Source organism: Oreochromis niloticus, linkage group LG3 (assembly GCF_001858045.2).
Source record: "Oreochromis niloticus isolate F11D_XX linkage group LG3, O_niloticus_UMD_NMBU, whole genome shotgun sequence".
In the NCBI taxonomy this organism is placed as follows: Eukaryota; Metazoa; Chordata; class Actinopteri; order Cichliformes; family Cichlidae; genus Oreochromis; species Oreochromis niloticus.
Genome location: NC_031967.2, coordinates 259801 through 281216, shown reverse-complemented (window position 1 = coordinate 281216; position 21416 = coordinate 259801). Strand labels below are relative to the sequence as shown.

The 21416-nt window shown below is 46.2% G+C and overlaps 2 protein-coding genes and 1 long non-coding RNA gene across 3 annotated transcripts; 1 reads left to right on the top strand and 2 right to left on the bottom strand.

Annotated features, from left to right (window-relative positions):
* Window positions 1–506: 506 nt before the first annotated feature.
* Window positions 507–13238, top strand: aco1 (aconitase 1, soluble). The gene is made up of 21 exons (XM_013267279.3): window positions 507–653; window positions 1730–1844; window positions 1934–2102; window positions 2555–2692; window positions 2777–2846; window positions 2921–3104; window positions 4836–4975; window positions 5066–5237; window positions 5326–5426; window positions 5536–5652; window positions 6002–6161; window positions 6244–6379; window positions 6936–7020; window positions 7177–7333; window positions 8085–8209; window positions 8303–8407; window positions 9505–9647; window positions 9871–10018; window positions 12134–12256; window positions 12330–12515; window positions 12592–13238. The coding sequence occupies exons 2-21, from the start codon at window positions 1736–1738 to the stop codon at window positions 12706–12708; spliced, it is 2685 nt and encodes an 894-aa protein (XP_013122733.1). The 5' UTR covers window positions 507–653; window positions 1730–1735; the 3' UTR covers window positions 12709–13238.
* LOC112842780 (uncharacterized) lies at window positions 5096–5608 on the bottom strand. The gene is made up of 2 exons (XR_003214802.1): window positions 5511–5608; window positions 5096–5315 (listed from the first exon to the last, which is right to left on the bottom strand). It is a non-coding gene; the product is annotated as an uncharacterized LOC112842780 (long non-coding RNA).
* Window positions 12906–21416, bottom strand: paqr9 (progestin and adipoQ receptor family member 9). The gene has a single exon (XM_005465288.3). The coding sequence runs from the start codon at window positions 20467–20469 to the stop codon at window positions 19318–19320; it is 1152 nt and encodes a 383-aa protein (XP_005465345.1). The 5' UTR covers window positions 20470–21416; the 3' UTR covers window positions 12906–19317.

Genomic DNA, 21416 nt, shown 5'->3' with positions numbered 1-21416 from the left:
CCCAGACTACGTGATATTCTCTTAATCACCTAGTTTGTTTTTTCAAGCTTCCACTGATTTTCTATGGGACTGAAGTTTAGAGACTGGCTAGTCCACTCCATGCCCTTAATGTTCTCCTTCTTTAGTCACTGCTTTGTTGCCTTGGCAGTATGTTTTCACTCAGTGGTATGCTGGAAGCCCATCTTTAGTGTTCTGGCTGAAGGAAGGTTCACATCCAAGATTTTATGGTGAAAGACCCGTCTGGCCCCTCAATGTGGTGAAGTCATCCTGTACCCTCAGTAGCTCCAAAGCATAACAGTCCATGCTTGACTGTGGTTCTGGTGGTCTTTCTGTCACACTCAGCATTTCTCTCCCTCTTAATATAGATAAAATATAAATAAAAGCCAAACAATTGTTTTGTTTTCTCCCACCGAAAATAAATAAATAAATAATCCATTTCCCGTTCCAGTTCCTTTCCATAGTTGTCAGATATACGTGGATATGAAGCTGCAAAGCCCGGCGTCGGTTCAGCTTTTATTCTGAATAAAAAACTAACCGGAAGTGTCGCCAGTGGAGGCGGAACCTGGGCGGAACCAGCAGCAGGTTTTGTGGCGACTAGCTGGTTGTGACCAAACTCTGCTGTGATCCGGTGATACTTCAACACTGCATCTAAAGTAAGCGATAACTATCCGACCACATTTAGTTTCTTGGCTTATTGACGATTTTCCAGAAGAAAATCTGAACTGAAATTCTCGTTATGTCGCTATGAAAGCTAATTTATTCACATTATGCTTTATACCAACTCACGCTAATAAGATATTATATCTGAATTATTAGCTAATAATATGCTTATTGTTTCTTTCCTTGGTTTTAGTATTCAATTTAAATGTTTATCTTTGAATAAAAGTCTGATACCTGTCTTCATACATGCTGAACTTTGACCCATAAGCTATGCTAACACGTAGCATCAACTACATTAATTCCTAAACGGGTCCAGTTAGCCGTGATAGTTAGCAGGTCAGGTTTTCTTCACACTTCCACGTTTTTACTGATGATATATAAACGTGACTGATGTGGAGACAAAGCTGTACTATCATCAGGCTTCAAGTGTAAACATTCTGGTTGAAACTGGGACCATTCTGGTAAAAATGTCAGCTGGCATAAACCGAGGCTACAAATGTGAGCTAAAAGTCAGCGTCACGTATTGGCAGGAGTGTGACGTCTAGATTGTTACACTAAATCATTAGAAGAAAAGCAACGGTGCATGTCTTTGTCACTGTCGTGGCAGTTTGACTTTGCACTTGACAGCAGAGGTTTAGCCTGAACTGCAGCTAACCAGCCAAGTATGTGGTCATGCAAGGTGCGCAGACATTTCACCTTTCACACAGATAACGCCTCTTTCTAAGGTCTGTCATGCCCCACAACCTGAATTTCACTTAATGTGTGTTTGAGCTGCAAGTGACTGATGCACAGTTACTGTCACATTTTAGTTAAAGAAATGGAGTTATGCAATGTTCATAGCACGAGGTCAACGACCCTCCACTAACCCTGTCCTGAAATCCAAGCAAATCCACCTCCCGTTATGAGACTAGTAATAGGCCCGAGGCTCTACCTTCCTGTGAGTCTTTGTTTGGTTTGTATGTTGTTGACATATTTGAAAGGTACTTGAAAAACAGATGGTAAAGGGACTATTGTTATCCACGCTTCTTTATCCTGCATCATGTGAGTCAGGCTTTTGATCTTCTTTTAGGAAAAGATGTCGGCAGCTGTGAAAAATCCTTTTCAGCACATAGTTGAGCCTCTGGACCCCAAAGAGCCAAAGCAGCAGTTTTTCAATCTATCCAAGCTTGGAGATCCCAGATATGGTAGGAGCACATCTACACCTAATGCTAATGTGAAGCATCTCGTTGGTGCATACAACCAAGGAGTATTCACTTGCACATGCGCTCCTTAGACCGTCTGCCGTTCTCCATCCGGGTCCTCCTGGAATCTGCTGTCAGGAACTGTGATGAGTTTCTAGTGAAGCGTTCGGATGTGGAAAGCATCCTGAACTGGAAGCAGACGCAGTTCCAAACTGTGGAGGTGCCGTTCAGGCCAGCTCGGGTCATCCTCCAGGACTTCACGTATGTCTTTTCCTCAGAATTTAAATGTCAGTGATTTGTTTTAGCAGAGAAAGAAGCCTTTTACTCATTTAATTACGTGTACTGCACATTGGTGTCTCAGTGATGTCATCAAAATAACCTCGCCTTGGTCTGTAACAAGAAAGTTATATCACAAGGTGTGTGCAGGTGTTCTTAAATCACTGTTTCAGCAGACATCATCTCAGGTCCGAAAAGAACCTTTGAGTGAAATAACTAGATCTGGATTTAAGTGCAGTTTGCAGCAGCATCTGCTAAAAGCAAGCTGTATTTTAAAAAAAGTTATCCACTGTGTAAGCAGCAGGTTTCTACTTTAACATAGAGCCCAAACAAATGGCTTTGGAGTCTATTATTAGTCATATTTAGTGCACATTTAAAAAGGTAATATTACTTTCTGAGCTGCACTGTCCCTGATCAGCCTGTGCTGCGTCCTGCAGCGGCGTTCCTGCGGTGGTCGACTTTGCTGCCATGCGTGATGCAGTGATGAAACTAGGTGGCGACCCAGAAAAGATTAATCCAGTTTGTCCCGCTGACCTCGTCATTGATCATTCCATCCAAGTGGACTTTAACAGGAAGTAAGATCTTTGCTTTCTTCCACTGTGTGTCAGTTCATAGATGTTTTATTCACTGCTTGATTTCACCTGTTTTTCCTCACGCAGGTCTGACAGCCTTCAGAAAAATCAGGATCTGGAGTTTGACCGCAACAAAGAAAGATTTCAGTTTCTAAAGGTGTGAAACTGAACCTCTTATGTCTGTTTAAGTCTGATGCTTCAGTCCATAAATGTGATCTCTGATCTTTGCAGTGGGGCTCGAAAGCCTTCAGAAACATGCGGATTATTCCTCCTGGTTCAGGAATCGTTCACCAGGTCAACCTGGAGTACTTGGCCCGCGTGGTGTTTAACCAGGATGGGCTCTTCTATCCGGACAGTCTGGTGGGCACTGACTCTCACACCACCATGATCGATGGTCTGGGTGTCCTGGGCTGGGGTAAGACGTGTAATGTGTAGGAGCCGTTATTAATGATGAACCTTTGTCTCGTGCTCTTTTATTTATTGTCAGTTATGCTGTAGGCTGCTGCTGGGGGACGTCCCACCATGAATGAGAGTGATTATATTCGCTCATAGTTTCTTTTTGCCATGTTTATTGTTTGTGATTTCTTTTGCTCTGTGTAGGATCTTCACCTTATAAAATACACACTACCAGTCAGAAGTTTTAGAATAAACCAATTTTCCAGTTTTTTTTTATTGAAAATGATGCAGTTTAGTGTCTCATTGCACTTTGAAATCAAAGCATAGCACAGAAATCATGGAGTCTGTTTATAGATCAAAGTGTATTGTAAACTTTGGCAGATGTAACAGCTGAACACAGCCGTGTCATTCTGTCTACAACAGAAATCAAATATTCTCCCATATCTGTAGCAGAAGCTCCCATAAATGTGGCACCTGTAGGCTGCTTTGCTTTCACTCTTCTGTCCAGTTCATCCCAAACCAGCTCAATGGGGTTTAAGTCTGCAGACTGTGCCGGACACTCCATGTTTCCAAGCTCACCATCTTGTTCTTTGTTCCTGAGGTGGTTCTGGCACAGCTTGGACTCATGCTGTGGGTCATCATCCTGCTGTAGGATGAACCCCTGACCGAGCAGAGGGTGCTGCAGGATGCTGTGGGAGCTGTTTTGGTTCAGTCAGCAACCCTGGATCCAGCAAACAGCCCCAGACCATCACACTTCCTCCTCCATGTTTGACAGTTGATCCCACACACTGTGGAACCGTCCTTTCACCTACTCCCCGGCGTACAAAGATCCTGTGTGATGCAAATGTTGATCCTTCAGTCCATAACACCTTCTTCCAGTCTTCTGTAGTCCAGTGTCAGTGTTTCATGGCCCAGACAAACCTCTTTGTTTTATTCTGACGTCTTGCTGCAGCTCGTCCTGTCAAACCTGCAGCTCAAAGTCTTCTCTTCACAGCTGAAACTGAGACTTTCTTACTACGACCACTATTAAGCTGCTTGAAGCTGTTGTCCTGTGAGCCGCCGATCACACAAGCTGTTAACTCTCAGAAACTTGTCCTCTGATTGTGTCTTTGGGTCTGCAGACCTCTTCCTGTCACAGGTTGTTTCTCAGTGCGTTTGATGCCGAAGGAAACTGGACTGACTGACACCCTGACTTTGTTTGCAGTCTCTCTGTAGCGCAGAGCTGCATTTATAAGTGTTATGATGGTCTCTCTCTGTCCATCGTTAATCCCCTTTTCCTCACATCACTCTACTCTCTGCAGTACAGCACTGTTCAGCTGATGCTGACGAGGGTCTGGGACCACAGTGTGTCCAACACTGCTCTATGCACACAGAGGGGGCTGGAAGTAACACCTGTAGGAGTTAGCAGCAGCTTTCACGGCTGATCAGCCTCCACTGCTGCAGAGCAGCTTTAAACTGTTAACTCGTGTTGTCCCTGAAAAAGGCCTGTTTGTGTCATTGTGAATGTGCAGTATTTTACAGTGTTGTGTAACCTCTGACAGTTCAACACTTACTTTGTTAACTTATTATCATTAGTAGTAGTAATATTGTTGTTTGTATTTATGCATCCATACATAAGTATTAGGAGATTGTTTGATTTTCCAGGATTACTCAGAAAGATTTGCATTAATGAATTGCTTGTATTGGTGTAATAGTGAAAAAACAGGTGTGAACTTTGGGCCCTAAATAAAAGTTAGCCTCGCCCCTTCAGGTGTGGGTGGGATTGAAGCAGAAGCTGTTATGTTGGGTCAGCCAATCAGCATGGTGCTCCCCGAGGTGGTGGGCTACAAGGTGCACGGCGCTGCAGACAAGTTCATCACGTCCACCGACATCGTGCTTACTGTTACCAAGGTAGGAAGGAGTCGATGCAGCTGTTGCAGCACAGCAGTCAGTGCTCAGCATTACTGACCTCATAGCTGTCCTCTCTGTGTGCGCTCGCAGCACCTCCGTCAGGTGGGCGTTGTAGGAAAATTCGTGGAGTTCTTCGGCCCAGGTGTGGCTCAGCTGTCGATCGCTGACAGAGCCACCATCGCCAACATGTGTCCAGAGTACGGCGCCACGGCAGCCTTCTTCCCTGTGGACGATGTCAGCCTTCAGTATCTGGAACAAACCGGTGAGCTGCTGGTGTTTGATGGCAGCACAAAGGTCTTACAGGCGATTCTGTTTGTTGTTCTTTACTTGACTCGTTTGTCTAAACTCAGGACGGGAACCAGAAAGGTTAGCATACATTACAAAGTACCTGAAGGCGGTGGCCATCTTCAGAGACTACAACGATGTTTCTCAGGATCCAGAGTTCACTCAGGCCAGTCTCTGACTTTATGTTTGTGCAGATATTAATGGCAAGAGAAAATTGTGACATGATGCAAATGTAATAAGAATAAAGTACCATGGGATGTGTCTGTCTTCCTTAGGTTGTAGAACTGGATCTCAGCACGGTGGTTCCCTGCTGCAGCGGTCCCAAAAGACCTCAGGACAGAATTCCCGTGTCTGACATGAAAAAAGATTTTGAAGTTTGTCTAGAAGCAAAGGTGCGTTCATACACGTTTATTTTTTACACCCTGAAACAAAGTTTTACAGTAAACACATCTGATGAACCACACATTGATCATATTGATCTGGTCCCTCTGCAGGTTTTTCATTAGTCTTGAAGCATTAGCTTTGGTCAGTGTCACTGCTCGTAGCATGAGGTGATACCTCGCCTCTAGCAAAGGTCCACAGGTGTTTAGCTCCTCCAGGATGGCTCATTCACTGCACAGTCTTATCAGTGTGGAGGAGATTCCAGGAGTCACCCGTGTGCTTGTACAGGATTGTTGATAACCGACACCTTTGTCACATAAAATGCTCTGAAAACGTTCTTCTCTATACTTCTCTCCTCAGCAAGGGTTCAAGGGTTTCCAGGTGGCTCCGGAGCACCACAACGCTTCAGTCCCCTTCCAGTTCAACGGAAAGGAGTACGCGCTGAGTCACGGCTCAGTGGTTATCGCTGCCATCACAAGCTGCACCAACACTAGCAATCCATCAGTCATGCTTGGAGCAGGTGGGTGTTCTGCAATGTTCTGAGCTTCACTGTCACACAGTTTCCTGACACAGGTGTTGAATGAGAGTCTCTCTTGTCTCAGGACTCCTTGCAAAAAAAGCAGTGGAGTCTGGTTTGAGTGTGAAGCCGTACATAAAAACCAGCCTGTCCCCTGGCAGCGGAGTGGTGACCTACTACCTGAGAGAGAGCGGCGTCATGGAGTACCTGTCTCAGCTCGGGTAAGCTGCTCAGCCTTGTTGTTGATCCCACGTTTATGTGTAGACTCACACCTCTCACCTGGTAGAGACCAGGTAGGATCCAGTGTAACCAGTATCATTGTTTTAAAGCAGAATGGGGACATCAGCTGCTGTGTTGGCACAGTGAGCAGTGAAGGTTTCCAATAATTATTTTTAAATATTATTTACATTAAAAAGACTTCAGGAGTGTTAACAACACAGTTACACCTGTTTTCTTTGAGGGAACTGTTGGTTCATTTCTAAGCGCTCAGCATCACTGCCGTTAATGTCTCTTCATGAATGCTGTTTGATTCTGAAGCACACCCGTGTGGCCCACCCGTGTAGCACACCCGTGTGGCACCCCGTGTGACCCACCCGTGTGGCCCACCCGTGTGGCACACCCGTGTGGCACCCCGTGTGACCCACCCGTGTGGCCCACCCGTGTGACCCACCCGTGTGGCACCCCTAGAACTGGTCTCTTGTGTTTACATCTGAAGAAGTATGTGATGTGAGTGTGTGATGTGCAGCTGTATAAGTAATCACGTTGTGTCTTTGCCAGCTTTGAGGTTGTTGGCTATGGTTGCATGACGTGTATAGGCAACAGTGGGCCGCTCCCAGAGCCAGTGGTGGAGGCCATAACCCAGGTACTAACGGCTTACGTCGGAGGCTCCTCCTCCTTCCTCCTCTGATGTTTGGCTTTTTTTATTCCTAACACTCTTTGTGTTGATTTGAAGCAGCTTGGTGTTTAGTCACCATAAGTGAGAGCCTTCTGTGTTTCATGTGTTTGCGTTGTGCTTCAGGGGGATCTGATCGCTGCAGGCGTCCTGTCAGGGAACAGAAACTTTGAAGGACGAGTGCATCCCAACACCAGAGCCAACTACCTGGCTTCCCCACCGCTCGTCATCGCCTATGCATTAGCTGGCACAGTGAGAATAGACTTTGAAAATGAGCCCATTGGTACGTCACTGATTGAGTTTAAACACCTGCTGCTCACCATCTCTGCCTGCTTTTTGTTTCTGTGGCGTTTTATTTAGACAAAACTTTAAAAATCTAAAGAATGACTGAATCCCCCAAACTGGAATATCTGCAAAGAATATCACATTTGTTAGTATTTTGATGCATCCAATGGGATATGATTGGAAAGTCTTGACATTTGCAGTTATTTTCTCCTTTTTAAGCCACAGGTTTGAGTTGGGTCTCCAAGCTTTCACTTATCTCAAAACATTTGAGATAATAAGCTGAAGCCTTTTAGTGATGATGGGTTTTTTACTGGTGGAAACAGGTACAGGTGTAAATAAATAGGAGTGATATTGTTTGAAAGAAACCTGTAGGTTTAAACCTTCAAGCAGAAGGAAGCCAGTCACAGCAGGCTGTGCTTCTCATTCAGCCTGACTGAGTCGTCGTGCAGGCAGTGTTCATCCTGCTGTAGAGACGTCTCAGAGGCTTCACAGCGCTGCTCTGTGGGGTCATTTGTGACGGAGCCAGCCTGTCACGTCCTTACTTTATTTGGTTTTGGACCTAAAAATTCCTTCGATGTAGATTAAATTCATCTTAAGCCACCAGATGTTATCCTGGCTCTAAATGTGTTGATACCCTTTAAACTGAAGCGTCTGTATATAGTTTAGGTTATTATATTTTCACTCTCAGCTTGAAACACTACAAAAAGCCTTCTGACTGCTGTCCTCTTTCTTTCTCTGTTCCACTGTAGCGATGAACTCTGCAGGCAGAGAGGTTTTCCTCAGGGACATCTGGCCCACTCGAGAGGAAATCCAGGCTGTGGAGAGAACGTTTGTCATTCCATCCATGTTCAAAGAGGTTTATGAGAAGATCGAGGTAGTGTCATCGTACATTTGTTGGAGATGCACTGCTGATATATGAAGGTCTTATTGAGAGAAAGCCTCGTGCTGTCTTTGTGGTTTCGTGCAGAACGTGAATGAACGCTGGAACTCGCTGGCTGCTCCCTCTGATAAACTCTACACCTGGGACCACAAATCCACCTACATCAAGTCACCACCATTCTTTGATGGTTTGGTAAGTACATGAGGAGCTTACACCGACGTCCATCTGCAGACTTATTCATTGCTTTTATTGAGTAGAAGAGTGGACTTGCCTCCATAAAGCAACTGGCCCACTAGTGTAGGGTCTAGCTTACAGTGTAAAGTGGTGACCTGTGCTCCACCACAGCTCCACAGCCTGTCACCAGGAGGCCGTCGTGTTATTGGTTGGGCCTGTCTGCATAAAGTCATTCTGCCTAACAGTGTGACACCTCACATCGTGCATCATCATCATCAGCGTTACACGTTGTACTGCAGACACACAGCAGAGAAGAAAAACACTTATGTTCAGGTAAATGGGACAAATCAACATCTGGGGTTGGGTCGCGGGGGCAGCCACCTCCTCCAGCTTATCCGGGGAAACCTTGAGCCTTTCCCAGCGTGTCCCGGGTCTACGCCGGGGCCTCCTCGCGGTAGGACACGCCCAGTTCTAACACCTTGTCCGGGTGACCTCAGCCGGAGAGGTGGGCCTTCTCTAAACCTCTGACCTCCGCCCCCTATCTGGAGAGCCTATCCACCTTTCAGAGAAGCTCATTTCCACTGTTAACAAACAGATGGATTCATTGATTTATGGTGTTTCTCACTAACGACGCCATCTGGTGGAAGATGGCTGCATAACATTTATGACACAGTAATTTCCTGGGATTGAGCTTCAGCTAAAACACAGTGACAACAGTGACAGTCAGCTCGTTGACTAGTCTTGCACATCTTAAGACGGTCAGTGAGAAAGTTTGAGCCAACCATTTTTCCGTCCTCAGCCGTCTGGTTTGGCGAGCGTGTTCCTGCTGCACGCTCAGGAGGAAAACCTGTTGAACTCACAACATGATGGTTGGACTAACGAGATTCTGCTGCGGTGAAAAACCAGGAAATAACAAGATCTTATTCTGATACCTTGAACATCATCTGCGGTGCTTTGATTCTCGTTCAAGCAGACCTGCGTCTCATACACATCTGAAGACATTCAGACCAAACACCGTCTGCTTCCTCAGTCTAACTGCTCTGTCTGAGCAGACGCTGTCATTTCTACTGCAGTGTAGCCGTGACTGTGTCTTGTACCGCCCTGTATTACCTCAGACCAAGAAGCTGCAGCCTCCTGCCTCCATCACAGATGCCTGTGTGCTTCTGAACTTGGGAGACTCGGTCACGACAGACCACATTTCACCTGCAGGGAACATTGCCAGGAACAGCCCCGCCGCACGCTACCTGACCAGCAGAGGGTGAGTCAGCTCACACGTGTTACTGCGAGCTTCTAATAAGTGCAACTGAATAATAATGATAATTACCCCACATCACACACAGTGTTGTGCAGCTTTTCATATTCCTTCACTTCACCTGATGATGTCGCTGTGTAAAGGGTTAAGGTGGGGGTGGGTGGAGCTGGGGTAGTGTAAACATGCCTGAACTACCCATAAACATTTTCTGCTGCTACTCTTTTGGCAGTTTGAACCCTCGAGACTACAACTCGTACGGCTCTCGGCGAGGTAACGACGCTGTGATGGCCAGAGGGACGTTCGCTAACATCCGTCTCTTCAATAAGTTTCTCAACAAGCAGGCGCCACAAACCATCCACCTGCCGACAGCAGAAACGGTAGGACTGCAACACCTTGTTACCACTGAGTTACAGAAAGCCTCACGCCGAGTCACTGTGCAACACTTATTTATAACAAGAAGGGACGCAGCTGTGCCAAACCTGACAACAGACCGCCTGAATCCGAGCCAGCACTGATGTCCCCAGTCAGGGTTGCACGCTGCCCTCTGATGGACAAACTGTGCAACTTCAACTGCTCAACAGACGTCAGACACATGCTATTTAAACTGTGATGTTAAATTAGATTTAATTTATGACTAGATTTTCTTTATTTAAATTACAAACCAGCCACTATTCAAACTGGTTAAAAACCAAACTACATGAACACTGTCTATATTTACATGACCTTCTGTTTTCAGTGCATCTAAAGAAGTGTGAAGAACAGTTCATTAATGATCATAAATGTAAAGTTTTCTGATGGTCTTTAGTCAATCTGGTGATATTAATTGGCCATGAACTGAAGGAGAGCCTGCAGTTTGAAGTTGCATAGTTTGTCCATCAGAGGGCAGTGTAACTGCCACCGTGCAGCTCACATCAAACACCCAGCTAATGTGAGCTGGCTGTGAATGACTACATAAATAACTGCACATTACAAATGTTAGACACGTCTATATGTTTCCAATATTTATTGTATTATATCAACGGTTATGCCTGAAAGAGAAAGATCAGACCTTTAAATGACCAAAGACTGCTGTGACTCTTTGCCTTGATAATATCTGAGCTATGAAGAAGTGTGTTATGTTTTTGACATCAGGAGCTATAAAGTGGAAGCTACATGTAGATTCATTTACATTAAACACTATTACATTTGTAACTGGTGCCAATGCTGCCTGTCGAGTCAGTGTAGCTGATGGTGCTGTTAGGTTTGTTCTTGTTGTGATATCAAATGTAGCAGCAGAAAAAGGAAATGGGCCTGAGAGAAACTGTCAAAGCTTCTTGACTCTATATCTGTAATAACGACGCCAAGAGGCCGGTTATTGTTTTAGCTCCATCAGACCGTTTGGTGAGATGCCAGATCTTTGGTTTGGCTGTCAGAGCAATGGAGCTGTGAATCCAAACACTGTGGACCAGCCATCGCTGCTGGGAGGAACCAGTTGGAATTGGTACATTAATAATATTAATAATAATAATAATGAGAGCACTTTAGATGGAGAGAATATTGGATGACTCGCTGAGCTTCCAACCCCAAGAATCATTCATTTATAAGCACCATATTAGGAAAAGTCATGTGGAGTTTTATTTCTTTAACTACCCAATGATAGACTGACCTTCCTCATAACAGATTGTGGTGTTTGTTAAATAACTTTAGTTCAGTTTTATTTATATAATCCCAAATCACAACAACAGTCGCCTCAAGGTGCTTTATGTAGTAAGATAAGAACCCCACAATAATACATACAGAGAAAAACCCAACAATCATATGACCCCCTATGAGCAAGCACTTTGGTGACAGTGGGAAGGAAAAACTCCCTTTTAACAGGAAGAAACCTCCGGCAGGCTCAGGGAGGGGCGGGGCCATCTGCTGGTAGACGGGATAGAGACATGCTGTGGAAGAGAGCCAGAGATTAATAACAATACACAGAGAGACAGCAGTTCACATTTACATTCACATCGATGCAGAGTCCCACAGCTGCATGACTGTGAGAGGAAGCCTGAGACAGCCAATGCAAACACGGGGAGACGGTGGATTCAAACCCAGGACCTCCTTTCCTTCAATTCCATTTTATTTACTACAACAACAGGACCCTGAAACACTGCCCCCAACAGGCAGTGGTTATGAATGGTGCCTAAAACTGAACTGAATCATTGGATTTCATTTCTCTGACAGCAGAGACGTACAGGTTACTGTCTGTGTGTTTCTCTCCTTCATGCTTTAACCTCATCAGCAATGACCCTGAACCAAAGTGTCATTGTTTAGTTGTTCACCCAGGTGTTGGCAGTCAGGGTTCAGAGCTCACAGGGTTAATCATGGTTGTTGTATAACAGCATATTTTAAAGAATCACTTGTTAGATCCCCGAGTATAGAGACTGTGTGGCATTACTGACCATGATAACAGATGTAGTGCTGTTGCCGGGCGTGTCTTCTGATCGGGAGCATGTGTGTTCCTGTTTCAGCTGGACGTGTTCGATGCTGCAGACCGGTACCAGCAGTCCAGGATCCCTTTGATTGTTCTCGCAGGGAAGGAGTACGGCTCTGGCAGCTCCAGGGACTGGGCAGCAAAGGGCCCCTTTCTGCTGGTAAACCCAAACTGTTTGGGGCTTTTGCTCACATAGTTGTTTGCAGGTCTCAGGTGTTTGGTTCTGTTTGCAGGGCGTCAAGGCCGTTCTAGCAGAGAGCTACGAGCGGATCCACCGGAGTAACCTGGTTGGGATGGGAGTGATTCCTCTGGAGTATCTACCAGGAGACACTGCTGACAGCCTGGGTCTGACCGGCAGAGAGCGCTACACCGTGGTCATCCCTGAGCAGCTCACACCCAGGATGGTGGTAGACATCGAGGTACAGACAGAGAGGGTAAACTGCTGCAGCCATGTTTGGATGTGACCGCTGACCTGCTCTCTCCCTGCTCTCACAGCTCGACACGGGGAAAACATTCCAGGTGCGGATGAGATTTGACACGGATGTGGAGCTGGCGTATTTCCGGCATGGAGGGATCCTCAACTACATGATCCGCAAGATGTCTGAATCCTAACTAATGCGTCTAATTCTGGGCTACAGCAGCACGACTGTAGTGAATTCATGTGATTCTTGATCAGTGGTTTCCCTCGTCGGGTGCAGTCGGGTTTTACTACTGGTGCCATCAGCTGTGTTTGACTGGTGATGATGATGAGTATTTATTAACCATACTAAAGATGAGATGATGCTTGATTCAAACATGGAAAACAACACTTGTTCTTTCACCTTGGTTCCTGCCTCCCCGGGTCATCGGGCGTCTCAGAGGCAGCAGCACCAAAGCACGAGTCCACTGTCCTGTCACACCTCTGCTTTATGAACCATCAGCTGTCCTGCTGTTGTTTGTCCTCCCCTGTGCATTAAAACAAAGTGCTTCTTCATTTTGAAAGTTCAGTATTATACACATGTTAGAACAGCCAGACGTGCCCCTGTGACAGGATAAATATGGTGATAATGACAATAACACATTAGGTCATGTAGTTCAGCAGGTAGTTTGAGTGGACAAAGCTGTGGCTCTGTGCTCAGACTTACTCACAGCCAGTGTCTTAACTGGAAACTGAACGTTTCTCCCAGTTATTCCTGCTGGGATTTAAACCTTCGGTCCATCCTCGCTGTGTGTGAAGTTCATGGCTTCGTCTGCATTAAGACATTCCTTCATTCACAAATGTTGCTGTCGTCCTGCTTTTCATCGTTTTAATTATGACTCAGAGCAGTTTTTGTAACTCTGACGTATCAGAAGAGTGATACGTGAAATAAAAGGTGATTTCTGGAGCCGCTGTCCTGTCATCAGTTCTTTATAGTTCATATGTGAATCACATTCACTTGTGTAGCTGCTCTTCTTTGCTGGTCTTCAGATGGAGCCGTGAAACAGTCACTGAACGCCCCTCAGCTGCACAAACAGGCTGCGAGCTGACTGAAGGTAAAAGTAGGACTGAAACGACTTCGTCTACATTAAATCTCTGACAGGAAGTGAGAGCTTTGTGGTTCGCCTGGGTTTCTCTGGCGTACCTCACTGTCTGCTCTTTTCTGACACTAGAGGGTGAACAGAGCTGCAGAACAGGAAGTTTACCGGCAGGTGAAGCTTCCTGCTTCTCACCAAGGCACAGACGGCTCACATGAAAGCAGCTACTCCATGGTTTAAAGTTCTGTTCGCACACAGGGCTGATTTTATTTTCTGAACCGCTGATTTCTGGAGCACCAACGAGCGAAGCAAAGATGCACACGCTTCCTTTCTGCCACGATGAAGCTGTGATCCCGTCTCTGAGGTCTACCTGATGCATATCTAAAGCCAGGTGAGCAGAGGGCGTGAAGCACCTCAACCAAATCAGCTCGCTCCTCTCAGTGTGCAGCAGCAGGTCTACTCCCAGTTACTCCCAGTTACTCCCAGTGTGCAGAGAGAACGTGGAAACAGATTTCAGCTTGTGTTGGTTCATGACCGCAGGAACAGCACAAAGAGCAGCTAACAAATCCAGACTTTAAGGCTCAGCTCGCTCCTCTCCATGCTGTGCTTTGCCCACCAGCAGACAGCTGCTGTGGGTTATGAGCTCATCTGGAGAAAGAAGTGGAGGTTCTCTGTGGAACACCACCTACTGGGTGTGGAGATCCACCAGTACAACAGAGGGGAACAGACACTTGGCAGACTGACACCAGAGTCCAGTCCCTGGTTCAGATCTCAGTACTCCTCAGCAGTGTGGCAGCCAGGCTGACCCGGAGGCATTGGTGAGATTGTTTGGAGCACAGAAACATTCAGGGAGCTGCTGAGACTTGCACGCATGAATGGCTGAGAATGGGGCTGTGTGGGTGGGGACAAGCTGATCAGCCCCAGCTGTGTGGGGGAACAGAGAAGTGTGGGCTGTGAGTTTGGTGACATTTCTCAAATAAACGGTGTGCTACATTTAAAAAGCATTAGAGGTCACACAGAGTCCTGCAGACCAGATCCAGACTGAACACAGACAGCCGAGGAAGCGATGGCTGAAGCTGTGGGCAGCTGGCTTTGTCCCTCAGCTCATGATTATCTCACCAGACAAAATAAATGCAGCACAGTCTGATTATTTCACACAGTTTCACCGACCTGCAGCCCACTGTGTCAGTGTCATGTGAAAATAACAGTGGACGCATCAGGGCCGTGTTTCCAGCCTATCAGCAGTGAGTACCACACTGGCCCCTCCCCAGTTCAGACCTCTTCCACGAAGCTTATCTCAGCTCTCAGCTGTCAGAAATGAGGAGATGCAGCTGAAACAAACCGTCTTAGTTGTGAATGTACAGAAATTTGCAAATATTCCACCTGATATTTGAATAGTCTGACTTCAGGTTCTCACATGTTGTTAAAGTTCCTCACTTCAAACTGGAGTTTACACAGTTTTGAAGCCACCCAGTGAGCCCACATTACATGTTTTGGATACTTGCAGTAATTTGAAAAGTCTCATTAATCTATATATGTAAGATATCAGCCTTAAGAGGTTATATGTAAAAACTATATGTAGCCTTTGCCACGACACTCAAACTGCAGCCTGTTTCTACAAGCTGACTGGAGTCCACCTGTGATAAATTCAGCTGATAGGACGTGTGTGGACAGTGCATGTTGGAGCACTACGCCATGAAGTCCAAGGACTTCTGTAGAGCTCTGAGACAGATCTGGGGGAGGGTACCGAAGGCCCCAGTGAGCACCGTGGCCTCCATCATCCAGAAATGGAAGCAGTTTGGAACAACCAGCACTCTTAGAAGGGAACTCGGGGTGACCACGAGCCCAGTGTTCACTCGGACAAAGCTCCAGCACCGCTCTGTGGAGAAAGGCAGGAGTTTGGCAGACTCTCAGATCAGCAAACCTGGTCTGATGCCAAACGTCATGTCAGGAAGAAATCAGGTGGTGGTCGTCACCTGGCATGGAGCATGGTGGCAGCAGCATCATGCTGTGGAAACGCTTTTCAGCAACACAAACTGAAAGGCGTGTCGAGGTGCCGAGACTTGAAGCTGACTGAACATGAAGTGGATGAATCTGACATTCAGAGAGCTGCTGTGGGCTTTTTGCAAACGGGCTCGTACCTGCTTTTTCCTTTTGCTTTGTTTAAAGCACTGGTACATTTTCATAAAACACATTAAAGAAGTCATATTATAAAAGTATAAAACAAATCTCTTTGCATACATCTGATGTTGTAACAGTGTTCTCCCACTCTTCATCTACATCCGCCTTTGCCTCCACGACACTTCTCTCCCTGATTCAGCAGTAGCTCTGCGTGAGGATGATCTCCACTCTGCTCATGTCCTCTGACTGTTTTTGCAGCTGTGGATGTTAAAGTAAAATGAGACAAAGGGATGCAGTGGGGAAGGAGTGGCGTCGTGTGTGCAGGTACGTGGCCGAGCGTAGGGTCCACAGACCTACACAGAAACCACGCATGCACCAGGCTGAGATGAGGAAGTGCTAGACTTGCAAATCAGGGCAGGACAGGGAACTTCTTTGAAAACATTTGAATTATTCAAAGCTCTGAGATCTGATGAGTTACCGAGTCTAAACATCTATAGACATGTTTGCAGCTGTGGGGCCACGAACCACACCAGGAACCAGGAACCAGGTCTGTGTGCGATGGCTGACACTGAACACGTCACATTTTCATTTACGTTCTTGTGTCAATGATCAGATTAATAACAAATCCGCTGTTCAAAGGTTCAAAAATACACCTACTAGCATCTGTATGGACAGAGATAAGGGTGCAATTAATATGCTTTATCTCACGTCTTTAATCCAAACGATGCAAAAGAGAAGCTGGGAAACAACAGAGGAGCTGAGCTGCACACGTTAAAGCCACCACACAGGAAGGAGCAGCTTCACTGTTTGCAGGTTCAAAACTGCTTGAAACGAAAAAAACTGCAGTTCATTGAATACTTTCTGATCTGCATGTGAACCAAACATTATTTTGTCGTGTCTGCTTTGTGTTCAGTTGCTGCCTAAGACACAAAGCTGCTCCACATCACGGCTCAATACTACCTGCTGTGTAAGCAGAGCCTGGTCTCTGACCTACACACGGTTGAGGAAGTGTTTCTTCACCAGCGTGTTGTTTGTGCAGCTAAAGCTAATGACAGGACTCAAGTTGCATTAATTATGAAAACATATGCACAGTAAAGAAAATAAAGACCCACAATGACAAAAGTTCTCTGTGTAATTTATTGAAAACTCAAAGATACACTATTTGATTAAGAAGGATTTGTACACCGAGTGCTATAATGACCTGAAGTCATTCATCATTAAATGCATGTGTAAATAATGTATTAGAGTTTTCTTCACCCTGAGTACTTCACTAGGTAAGATGAGTAGTCGGTGAGTCTAACATTCACATACTGAACACAGCTTAACAGACTCAGGGACACGAGCTGTCCCAGCGATGGTTTCTCTCAGCAACAACCATTCCACTGCTGAGTTGAGGTAAAAACATTGCTTCAACACCAGATCCTTGATAACCAGACTGTCTCAGGCCGTTCATCACACAGCAGTACTTGAACCTGAAATGTACAGAAATGTCACAGTACCACAGACCCTCAGAGGAACCACATGAGGAGCCTAAAGAAAGTGCAGCATGATTTCACCCTGTCAGGATGTTCCCTCCATACATCCTCCAGTGTAATAAACGACTCGGATTCATGTCTAATTAGTTTCTGGTGTGCAAGTATAAGCAGGTATATGTGCAGATTTTAGTACATAATCACAATGTCATCACGTGAGATTAACAAAAGAGGTCAAAGAGAAAAACACTGACGGTCATTGTTGGTTTAAAGTGTGCAAACTACGTCTCATCCCCCGGCAGTTTTCACTGACGCGGAGGACCGGACTACACCGATGTCTTTTTATGGAAGACGTGAAACTAAATGATCAGAAGAATATTTCTGTTTGGCTAAAATCATTATTATTATTATTACACACTGACGTTTGTGTTCAGCAGTGCAGATTTGGGGACATTAGTCACTGTATGGTGAAATCTGGTTCTTATACAGCTTTTCTAATCTACTCAAAGCACTTTATACAGCAGCTCTCATTCACCCACAGATTCATACGAGCATCTTTTCTACATCTTTCACACTCAAACTGGAGCGACTGGTGGTTTATCTGGCCCAGTATACTTGAAATGAAACCACCAACCTTCTGTTTAGTAGCTGACCTGCTCCTCAGCCACAGCCACCATGTTATAGTTCTCAGCATATGAGAGGTTATATGTTCACTTCATCTACTAGTGCTCTCTCTGGACAATCCACATCTAAATATCAGGATGTACATGGATGGTGTTTAAACCAAACCCTACAAAACAGGGTCCAAGTCTCATGGCTGAGGAGCTGTGATCAAACACCATAAAGCTAAACTTTGCTCAATAAAGAGTCGGTGGCTTCTCTGGTAAAGTTAACATTTAACTTATAGCCTCAGTCTGTTCACTGTGTTTAAACCTGTGGTAAAACACGTCTGTATGAAACTGTAAGATCGATTCCTAATTTCTGACGTACGTAGTGTACAGACTGAGCTGTGTACAAACTGAGCTGTGTACAAACTGAGCTGTGGACAAACTGAGCTGTCATGTATGCAGTCTGGAGACTTTTATAGGAACATTTTACGTGACTGTAATAAGACGATAACACACGTGGTCGTATCAGCTCGTAGGCATAAAGAACTGAAACTGTGATGTTACCTCAACACTTCTGCAGACTATGGCTTTGACTCTGACAGGCTGTTCATGGTCTCAGACACAGAGCCCACTGCTGCTGCAGTCACTGTGCTCACGTTAACAAAGCAAAGCTTTACAGTGGAGCAGTGCTCTGCAGTATTTCTGAAGCTCAGACTTTGCTCTCACCATAAAGATATAAATGCACCAGTATGTCTAAAAAGAGAGTTTGCTGTACGCAGCAGAACGTATGGGGAACTGGCTCCAGGTGCGATGAAAACCACACAGACAGCAGACACAGTCACACCACCGCAAACACATTTCACATGTCAATAACTCAGAAGGACGCTTTGAAGTGTTGTGTCCTCACAGATTTGAAAGTTAAGCATGGCTTCTTAATGACGGGGGAAGTACCAGCAGCCCCCTGAAAGTGCTTCACTGTAAGACCGATAAGAGCTCTCAGCTATTTCTGTCGGCGTGTGCAAGGGCCACTTCCTGCTGCAAGGGTCACTTGCAAAACAGACAGGAAATGAGATTCGTGTGTGTATGTTTGTGCAAGTAAGAGGAAGAAAAGGTATGTTATCAAAGGAATCATTAGACATGAAACAATGGGCTCGGCACAGGCCGCGGCAACAGGCCGTTTAAGGTGGAAATAAAAAAGGGAAGCGGAACAACAAAAAAGGACCTAACAGCAGACAGCTCATCAGCAAATGTTCTTAATGGTCCCACTAACGTCTAAGCCATGTTAACCAGTCATAAAGTGGAACATTAGTTCTCCTGGGCAGCAACCATAATTGTAGAGCCCTGAGAGGTAGTTATTATCCCAGCGCTCAGACATCCTGTTAGAACGTGCTGCAGCAGGTCTGGGAAAGAACTGGCAAAGATATGCATCAACCACACATGAGCTCAGCATATAATCCTTATAATCCAAAGGGGACGGGAACATACGACGGGTTCAATGATGGCAATGAAAACAGAGTTCTCCGTGATCAGTGACACTTCAGGTGCTTCTTGGGGGGCTCCTTTTCCAGCTGTTCTCTCTGGGATCCATAGATACAGTTGGCTCGCCAGGAGAACCACACGATGATGGAGACGATGGTGGTCTGGAGGAGGAGCATCACTCCGTAGGTGGATGCAATGGTGGGTCCAGGGAGGTGGGAGAGGGAGGTGGGGGGCAGCAGCAAAGCTGGGCTCAGCAAGATGGCCTTAATCTCAGCCTTGATCATGTGAAGTTCATCCAGGATGGACAGAAATGTGCAACAGTGGAACCACTGGTGGCTGTGCCCCCAGATGTCAAAGCGTCCTGGCGCAAGGCGTTCGGGGAACTTGCTGATGTTGAAGATGGCTGACACCAGCAACCAGAGGCAGTGGCGATAGAAGAAGCAGGCCATGGGGGTGGAAGCGGTGAAGGAGGAGGAGGAGGTGGAGTAAGGGGATCGAGTGAGGAGGCGGTAGAAGATTGGCGTGGAGGAGATGAGAAACGGAAGGAGAAAAACCAGCGTCCGGATGATGTATCGATGCTGCCTCCACCTCTGCCGAGTATTGCAGCAGGATAAAACACAAATGATTGCTACAACACATGCACACGGGATGTAGCAGGTCTCGAAGAACACGCTGTACTCTGGGGTTGCATAGGATGAGGTAAACGCTGCAGCTTCACGTTTCAACTCCACCCGGGAGCTGCTTCCTGTCTCCGCTATTCCTGCCTGAGGGTGGATGTAGTAGTAGTATGCCAACGATGAGCCGACCGTGTACGCACTGATGGTGCCGTAATCCACGAAGAAGCAAACCTCTCTTACCACAAGAGACATTGAGTTAAGCAGGTGAGCCATGCTGCTGGCCATCAGCAAACAGAACACCCCAATAAAGTAATTCCACAGCGGATAGAAGAACGGTTCACCGCTATCGGGCGCACCTTCCCAACCAAAAACCTCCACAAAATAGTAGAAAAAGATGAAAACGGGAAGAAAGTGTGTCCAGAAATTGCCGGTTTCATTGGTAGGCCTGAATGCTGACAGTAAGCAGTCCCACAGGCTGTAGTTTGGGAAGCGGTAGCCCGTCAGGATAAAGTTTTCTATGACTCGAGGCGGCACGTCCGTGTGCCTCAGGAGAGGCAATGGCTGACCGCAGTTCAGAAGCATAGTTAGACTTTATTTATGCTGCCGATGGCCAAAAACTTGCGCTGGGATCTTTGTTTGCATAAGTTCTTCACTTTTTATTGCTTGGCTGTTGACTTTATTGCTGATCACATCGTGGTTTGCGATTCAATCCGTTGCTCATGGGTGGATAAGGCATCTACAGACGGGCCCAGCTCTAAAAGACCTTTCAGCACCCTCTGTTTGCACCTCCAGGCCTCATGAGCTGCACACTAATCCAGAGAGCAGCTACTACATAGTCCAGGAGTGAACCAAGAGCAAAGAAGAGTTATGCAATATCCAAAGAGCTTAGGCCACTCGCTTGGTTAATTTTTCATTTTGGTTTTTCTTTGAAGGTCAGCAAAAACATCCAGCATGCAAAGTCCATCTCCCTGCTGGTCTTTCCTTCTCTTGCATAGGATTGGTGGATCAAGCACACACATTCACCTGTCTTGTGATGCATAGTTCTGCAGCAGCGAATAAATTGGAGCTCAATTATTACTGTGTTACAAGGTTAACAGCGCGTCAGTGAAGGAGTTCATACCGCACTGATGTCCTGGAGATGCGACCCTTAAGCTCGGTGGTATGTAGGCCGTGTTGTTCATCAGCACTGTAACGTCCTGTTGTGCCGCAGCGAGTCTCCACGTCCCGGTTTCTATTCATTCAGCTGCCGATCTGTTACAATGCAGTGCGCTGCGGGGACGAAGAAATCCTTCAGGACTGGCACGAGCCGGTGTTCAGTCCTTCGACGCAAGGTCACGTTTAAAAATAGCATTTTAGATCCGAGAGCGTGACTTTATATATTCCACGCGTAAAGGGTCGATGAGGGAGGAGAGCGCGATGCCCGAGGAGGGCAACGGCAGCCGGCGTTTCTGCGAAATACCGAGCGGAACGGCACTTTGACAGGTACCTTCGTCAAGTTACGCACAGTCACAGCGAGTTTCCGGTCAGCA